The following is a 9,146-nucleotide window of genomic DNA, read 5'->3' on the forward strand; positions in this document are numbered from 1 at the left end:
GGCTTCATTATTTTCTTTATTTCTTGAGTCCCATGATGAAATGATCCAACTTGCGTATATTCTTTCTATTCAATTGATATCAATAGTAGTTATCTTGCTAATGAAAGATCATATCTATAATAATATTTCAAGTATAATTGTGCATATGTTCGCTGTTAGAGAGTGCCAACTCATATAGAGGTATTGCTAATATACCCTTGATATGTGAATTAATCTGAAGGGAATCATAATCTCTTTGTAATGCCATTGGCTAGATTGGGCATGATAAGATGACAATGTTTATATTCCATAAACCAAATATCACTTAAGAACCACCTAGAAGTTCATCCATGAGGACTAGCCTATCGAGATGAAAGCTGTGAATGGGAATATCCTTGCATGAAAAAGTAAAACACAAATCAGTAACAATACTCAAAATCTAAATAACTAAGTCAGCTCATGGTAGTCCACTATATTATGTCTTGTTGCCAAGCCAAACGATGGGTAGACATTCTAACACTAGGATTCTCAGTGGCTGGACAGTGGTGTCCTAGGCCAAATCCCAAGGTAGGGAGGGCCTTTCTTGGTAGAGATTGTGTGGGGATACTTAAGGGTCTATGGTTGGGAGGTTAAGCCCTTGGTAATGCTTCTCCTCTCCACTAGATGCCAAGGTTTGCATAAATACAATCTGCATTCAAATATCTTCAGGTAACAGCTATTTACTTTTATGATATTTGTAATCTCAAGTTGAAGATATGTTAGATAGTTAATATCGTTTAATCAGTTATTCTCTTCAATGCTTAGAAATCAGTTTCCTTTTTCAATGCAATAGCAAATTAGTTAAAAGTTAAAAATATTGATTTTCAAATGAACATGAAATGTAATGGCATGCATGAGATAGGCTTACTTAATGGTTGTTGTAACAATCCTTCATTCATGTGAATATGAATATAAACGTATCTTTTATTTACATTTAATTGTCATAATTAGCAATGGGAAAAAGAGAATGTTGCAATGGTTTTGTTACCCTAAATGGTATTGGTTATTATGATATAGTGGTATAACTCTTTGTGCCCTAAGTCGTATATGTGGACTAACCTGGGTTTTGCAGATGTTACCCTAGGCGGATTTCAGTTTCAAAATTTAGGGTTTTGCAAACTCAAAATCCTCAATTTAATTATGCCTTCAATTGTTAGTTATGATATTTAAGTTAAACTGATTGTAACATTAATCTCTTTCGTATGAACATGTAAAATAACTGTTATAACTGCTTCATGAATGTGAAGTAGTAACTTTATTTCAATGATATGCTAAGTTGTTAGCTAATTGATCAGAAATGATTTGACATTTTAAAAAATGAGTTTTTAGTTAATACTTAATCAACTTCAATGAGCTTTCAATTTTTAGTTGTCCATTCAGCTTCTAATTGGAATGTAAATTCAATAACTTTTCAGCTTCCTTGAAGATGTTTAAAGGGTTTCAATTTGAATCTAAGATTAGAAGGATATGGAGATACATCTCATTTGTTGAGATTGCCAATTTTTACCAGATCTTGTATATGGAGTTTGTGGGTATACATCTCATCCATGGGATTGCCCACCTCTTATGGAGTTCATGGGCATACATCTCATTCACGGGATAGCCCAACATTTATGAACTTGGACATATAGCTCATCCATGAGTTTGTCCAAAAATTGATTTGAATCTCAGGCATACATCTCACTACGAGATTCTCCATAATTGTACATAAATTTTTTTAGTATCATGAATGAATAGAAGCTTTCATATGGCTTGTTATGTGTTTACAATACCACTATTTCTTTCTTTCAGTATTGCCCTCTGAATTGACAAAACGATTCAGATCACTAAGGCCCGGGAAAAGGGGATGTTACAGATGAATCTTGTGCCCAATGCCTTGATAAGTACTTGACACTGTCCCAACAATAATATTTGCATGAATTAAAATAACACTCGAGGGATTTGTTCATGTTCTCCCATTCTTCGCCATGGATATTTCCTTTGCCTCAAGACCAACTTGCTGAAATTGTTGATTCCCCAGACATTGTAGTAACCTTTGTATGAGATTATATATTGCAATCCAAATTCTCCCATTGTTAGATAACCTAAAGGCTAAAAACCAAGAGTGGCCCACCTGTAACCCACATCCTCGTAGTTCAATTGTTTATTATTTGTTGAAGAAGTACAAGCACAATTGCTCAAAATGAATTCATCAAAACAAAATCTGAGATTATATCCAACCTCCTTGGAAAAAAAATAAATTATTATTTCTATTGATTTCCACTTCCTCACCCTTTGCTTGATTTTTCAAATTAACTATATATTTTCTACCCTTGCTTTCAATAGAGAGTGTTCTTTTTCTAGTTGTGGTTAGTTTCATTTGGTACAAACTAACATCAACATAATAGTGAATTATATTGTTGTGAATGACCACAAATTTTAATAAAAATGTGTGAGTTCCAGTAAGTACCTTCTAGACCATTAAAGTTGTTATTTGCCCCCTGTGGGTAACAGGCTTAATGCATATGATAACAATATAAAATATAAAAGAACAGGCTATGCTAGAGTACACCAAATGCTTTTGCATTAATTCATAAATTGTTTGAAGTTTCAAATGTATGACAACAATGTGACATAACAATAACTACTACTACTGTCCTATGATACGATATTCCATCTGCGAGAAGTACATGTATAGACTCGAAGGGTATAAGGTGAACCGTCACAATCCGTAACTGCCTATCCTTTCGTTACACTGACAACATTAACAATATTAATAACAACATTAATGACTTCATAATAACCTTTATTATTATTTCCCAACAACAATTGCTAGTACATTAATTCCATGTCGATTTATACCCAATAATTGAACATTTGGAGCCAAGTGGTCGACTGACCTAGAATTCTCATTGTGTTTTGAAATTACATCACACCAAACACACCTTCAATAATTGTGTTAGTGAGATTCCTTTAAAGGATCTTTTGTGCACCATTGTTTTTTTTTTGACATGTTAACTATCAATAACAAAAGATTTGGTCTCCCAACAATGGAGGTCTGTTTATGGGGTCTCCATTATCTGCAACTTCTAAATGTGTGCCAGCATGCACTGGCTTATTCCTTCCAGATACAATATCAGATATAACATTTTAAAGTCTGAGAATACTACATGGGCATTAGGGGACATCAGGATGAGTTTCTAGGATGGAGGAAAAAGGGCTTATAGGGGTGTGCTATATACTATAAATATTGTACTTAAAATGCTAGTTATGAATGATGTATAATAGTATAAGAATTAATATAGTATAATATTTAATACTTGAACATAGCAAAATTACATGTATATCAAAAATATCGTAAAGATGACTACACTGAGGAGTGTGATATCAACCCAAGTACAAAATCATGTAAATTCATTCATAGATATGCATATGTAGTGTGTGTGTGTGTGTGTAAGCAATGACCTTTACGGTAGTTTGTAAACCCCCTTTCTATCACAAGTGCTACAACTGCAATTTTTTGCTTGCAGGAACCCCTGACAACAAGATGGGGACATGGAGGTGATGGTGGGGGGACTTGGGAACACTGAGTCCCTAAGGATGTCCCCACCCAGGTGCATGGGGGTTTTGAGGTTTGGGAGGGGTTGCGAGCCCTTGTGTTACACATGTTTGAAGTCTTTGCCTTGCAATAATTTCATTAGAATACAATTGATTTATTATTGTACTTGCTTTAATGTTTGAGTGGCAATAGTTGTGAACTATAGCGTGCTTTACATCAGCTCTGTTTTCGTGAAGTCTTTCTTTTTTGTACGTTGGTGTAGATGCATAGATTTTGTTTCTCACTTTTAGGTAGTTGTCAATGCTTCATTATGTTTTTCTACATCTATTATCTTGAGGTTGACCTCTTGATTTGAGCACTTTGCATCTGCATGATCTCTAGGTCCATACCATATGCATACTACTCGTGATTTGTTCTGATAGTTTCTTGTGATTTGTTCCCATTTAATACATTAGCGACATTATATGACAGGATGACCTTTGTAGTCATATTGTATTCAATTGCGACCCCCCTGCATTGATTTCAACAGACACTTGGAGATGTGTTTATTTTATTTTTTGGCTTCAAGGGACTGCATGGTGGAGTGAATTGCATTCCTAGTGCGAAAAACGCTTATGTGCTCCTATTATTTAGATTTTAGGAAACTTTGTTTAGTAAATGGCCCATAATGTGGTAAGTGTCATAAAACAACTACTTGGATGATTTACGTTTCGTGTTAGCCTTGTGATTGCAAGAGTCTATATATTGGATAGTGTTGAATATTTTTGCATGAAGGCATTGGAACACATTCCGTGATCCTTGTGCTCTCTTATGCTATCTTTCATCCACACGATGGATCGTGGAGTGTGATCCAAAATGTTGATGCAAAAATATTCAACACAATCTAATCCAGAAACTCTTTCCGCTTATTATTTAAATAATTTTACAGTATAGCCACTGCCATGGAATGGGTTTCTGAAAGTTTCCGAGTTTCCAGATTGTCACCATTTCTTGGACGGGTTAAATTATGTTGGAAACATCTCATCTACTGGCACATCTTGATTATGGATCACAAAGTGCGCTCTGAAATGTTGATGCCAAAAATTCACACCCAATCAAAATGAGTATCTACTATTGAACACAAACGGAATGTGGAAATTTGATAAAATTGATTTGCAAGGATCTTTTGCTGTGCATCTATATTGGCGGGGTTTGGCATCATTGATATTTCATTAGCTATCCAAAGGAGATGTTCTTGAGGTTGTTGGCTAGCACTAATGTGTCATGATAAAAAGAAAATTTTGACATATATATATTTTTAATTTAAAGTATTTAGTTATATGTAATAAGGGAAAAAAACCGCCCTACGGATCCAGGTTAAATTAAAGTTTTGAGCAAATTATTCATTAAATAATCATGTTCATAAATAAGCATGAACTTTACAAACATGATCAAGGTACTTAGGATTGGGACTTGAAGAATGTTTTTAGATGATATTCTGTAATTTTCCATTCATTTAAATATCAGATCTATGTTTAACAACTCACAACAGAAGTTAAAATTTTCCATAATTTGCTATGGGTCATTCTTGTAGCTGTGGATTTAATCCTAACATCAACAAATTTGAACCTTTTTTGTGGGTTTGTATTTGTGACTTCATTTTTTCAGAATTTGCGGCTACCTCAGATATTTGAATATGATGTTAACAGTAAAGACAGATAGAGTTTGTTCAGCTAGGCATGGGAGGCAACAAGCGTCTCCTTTTGCCAAAATTAAGCCTTTGAGTTGATTTAATGGTTTTGGCAATTTTAAAGACAACTCAAGCAGCCAAAGATTCCTGATTTGCCCTTATCAATGCAAATGTGACTATAATATTGATGAGATGATAAATCATGATGTTGTAAGATAATTTCTTTTCTCTTTAAATTAAATTTAGGGTTTATCATTTTTATATAACACCCTCAGATTCAATGTTGAGCATTTCATACCCAAGGTGGAACGTAATGTGGGGTTTAAAAAGGGTTGTAGGATCATAATTAAATTTGAATTTGAGAGTTTAAGTCAAATCTATAGCTGTTGTGTCAATTAGACCCAAGTCAGGAAAGGGGAAATTGAAAACTGGATCTAGATCTTTGGGATGATGTGTTGATCCAGGTTCAGTGAAGACTTTGATTAATTGCCAACACTTAATTAGAAACATGCTACTTGCACTATTGTTTGTACAAATGGGTCAAAGCGGGTCCAAATTAAAGGGTAAAAGTGTGAGGTATCCACTTGCAACACACACAATAAGTTCAATATTTGATACATAAGTTTGAGGAGGGTCAGCATCCCCATCAATCATCATCAAAGCAAATGAACATTGTGATGTCCTGGGAAGATATTTTATGGTCGTTATTTTGGATGACTTTTAGTGTTTTAGTAACATTTTTTAACTTATTTTTTTGTGCTTTAACATCTTCTGTCAGCAAGAATAACCTTGTATAGGCATGCAGGTAATCGCAGCTGCAAATGAAACAGTAAAGTGGACCACACCACTTGGATTACCAGTTGTACAACCTTACAGGAAACCTGCAAGACATCTTGTATGTGAAAGTAATTTGTACAATAATTAAATTTAATGTAGTTGTAAATAAACTTGTATGAGGAAAAATCATTAGCTAATATTTGGCATGATTATCTGTACAGGTCAGGACATCCCTTCAAACCCTGGTGGTACAGAAAGAAAGTGATAATGTAAGTAATCCTTGAGCTTAATTGGGTAAACTTCTGAAAGTGAATGAATTTGTACTGCAGTGTAAGTGTATATTAAACAATTGCCCTGTAGTGAGTAAAGTGATCTTACAACTTTAAAAATTAAAATATCGAAGAGATAGTTGATTTTTAATCACTGTAGAGTAAGAGATGGTTGAATAGCTGGTAGGCTATTATAGGTTGGACATCAATTGTTTTTTTGTGTATCTCTCTTAGAACTAAAAAATTGTTGCCAGAAAAGACAGCAGTTATCATATTTAATGTGCACCAGATTATGGAAGAATCATGGCTCTGTATCAAATAGTTCTAGAAATTGGCCTGATTGAATAATTAAGATTGAAAAATGGCTAGTGTGTGTTATGCATGTGGGGTAGGTGTTGGTTTTGTGAGACAACAGAGATACACGTGTTTGTCAAAAAGAGTGCAACCTTGTCAATTAGTTAACACTAGAATACTTTTTGTTTAATTATCTCAATAGGCAATACCCATCTATAATAGGGTTTTTTGTTTGCTTACTCTTTGAAAGGTCACATTCTTTAGAAGACACTAGTGATATATGAAGATCGGCTGTTCTTTTCAATGCTCAGAAATTTTCTGAACGTATTTATACCAGTGTTGAACAACATTTTTACTTCTCTGATGGATTTCCTATCCTTCGGACACTTTTAGTCCCTTGTGGAAGAAGTATCATTCAATTCTATGTTCAATTTTGTTTGAAATTGGAAAATGGTGTTTCTATGGTGTTATCCATATATTGATGTGCACAAATTGATATGAGAAACATGTTTACTCATTGGTGTCTGTATGAACAGCATTTACATGCAAGCTCCATTGCACCAAGAGTTTAAGGATATTATGCACACCGTGTGTTTGTTGATCATGCAACTTTCATTAGTCAGTTTTTATCCTAGTGCATGAAAGGCTGGATGTGCCCTTAGATTTTTCTTTTTCTTTCTCAAGGTGAAGGGCATGTGTTATTCAGATTGCTTGAATCATGCATGCTGAAATTTAACATTTTACCCTTACTGGTTTCTTTTCAGGTGATGATCAATCGGCAAAAATCAGCCTTCCCTCCAAACTTCGTGCATTCACTTGATGGTTCTCATATGATGATGACAGCTATTGCCTGCAGTGAGGCAGGCTTGACTTTTGCAGGTAATTTTGTTTGCATGATTGATAGGGAAATATACCTTGAATATAAAAAATGTTGCATGCAATGAATCTTGTTTGGATTTTCAATATTTTGTGCACAGGAGTACATGATTCATATTGGACACATGCATGTGATGTGGACAAAATGAACCGAATACTCAGGGAGAACTTCGTTGAATTGTACAGTAAACCTATACTTGAAAATGTAAATTCCAAACTTGCATAAGAATCACAGTTGCTGTTATTTATTCAAGATGGTCAAAGATTATTTTTTGCATATTTATCATGTGAAATTCAATTTATAGGCATGAGGGTAATGACAATTGTGTTGAATCAATGTGCAGCTCTTGGGAAGTTTTGAGACCAGTTTTCCTGATTTGGGCTTTCCTCCATTACCAGATCGAAGTGATTTTGATTTAAGAGAAGTCTTAAACTCACCTTATTTCTTCAATTAATTGACCATGGCAGTTCGGTCTCTCTGCAATCAGTTACTCATTGACATGGAGATTCACCTTGTAATATTGGTTTCTTTGATGATATGTCATTTCTTTTTTTCATGGTGGCAGATAGTTGTAATTGTGACAGAACAGTGGAGTAATAAATTTGCTGCCACTTATGCTCAAAGCATGAAATTCCGTTGTCCAAAGGCAGGCTTCCTATGGAGAACTTGTGCTCGATTTCTATTTTAGAGAGTATAATAGAGGTTGAATCAGATTTTCGAAGATTCATTGTTATCAAGTCTTTCCATTGCAGAGGCTTTTTTCTCTTGTAAATTGAAGGTACCAATGCAGTTGATATGACTGATATACAAGCACCAATAATAGAGTTGATTATATTTTCTCTGGAAGCATTTTCAATTGCTTTTTGCAAGTAATACTTCGGAGGAATTGTCTGCAATTTGTACATCGGTTGAAGTCAGAATCTATATTGTAACATTATCTATTTTAATTACAAGTCATTTCGCAAATGATTTGAATTGCGAAGGGCTTAAAAAGCCTTCAAAGTCTTACTTTACAGAATACTAAACTGGGGCCAGTTTCGAGAAGTTGACATGAATATTGAGGACATGCCGAATGACATTGCTTGATAATGTGAAGCTGCGGCAAGCCGGCAAACGTAAGAAGACGGATGGAAGATGGTAACAATTTTTATCTAGAGAACAACGAAACTATTGTTTTCTATCATGGTAATATTGGGAGGGTAAAGACTCAACTGAATCGAATCTTTTGTTCTTATTTTTGTTGGGTTTCAGAAATCTATAGATTTGCGTAATGTGCTAATGAACTTGTATAACTCCACCAGAGTTATCTCATGCCGCTACAATTTACAACAAATGTACAATAGATAGTAAATAGATCCAAAATAAAAATTACAAACGTTAAAGAATGTGACAAATTCATCTCTGTGAGACTCCAACGAAATAAAATCCTGAAAGGTTTGAAGTCTATTATTTGGTAGTTTCAATTGAAAAGATGAAATATGAAATCGTGCACATAAAGAAGTGTCTCGTTATCAAATGGCATCACGTATAAGTACAAGATTTGGATTTAATATCGCTCTAAGATTATATGAAGACTTTTAATTTGAAGTTTAGGTGGCTCATGATAAATGTTTATGATAGAGTGGAGTGGAAACGTTTAAAAACAAGAGCTCTGTGGGACTAAGAATTCCTGTCTATTGTAATAAGAAAAAGATAAACTTATCT

At 34.3% G+C, this 9,146-nt stretch overlaps 1 protein-coding gene across 1 annotated transcript in view; it reads left to right on the forward strand.

Annotated features, from left to right (window-relative positions):
- The window catches only part of LOC149550690 (DNA-directed RNA polymerase 1B, mitochondrial-like), a 63,032-nt gene extending 54,352 nt beyond the window's left edge, over window positions 1-8,680 (forward strand). Inside the window, exons 15-19 of the mRNA XM_089786253.1 lie at window positions 6,031-6,120; window positions 6,224-6,271; window positions 7,330-7,444; window positions 7,543-7,646; window positions 7,786-8,680. Of these exons, the coding sequence (XP_089642379.1) occupies window positions 6,031-6,120; window positions 6,224-6,271; window positions 7,330-7,444; window positions 7,543-7,646; window positions 7,786-7,896 (468 nt within the window). The 3' untranslated portion in view covers window positions 7,897-8,680. The remainder of the gene's footprint in view (window positions 1-6,030; window positions 6,121-6,223; window positions 6,272-7,329; window positions 7,445-7,542; window positions 7,647-7,785) is intronic.
- The last annotated feature ends 466 nt before the right edge of the window (window positions 8,681-9,146 follow it).

This window comes from Cupressus sempervirens, chromosome 6, assembly GCF_028749045.1.
Source record: "Cupressus sempervirens isolate cs-2001-9-10 chromosome 6, ASM2874904v1, whole genome shotgun sequence".
Lineage (NCBI taxonomy): Eukaryota > Viridiplantae > Streptophyta > Pinopsida > Cupressales > Cupressaceae > Cupressus > Cupressus sempervirens.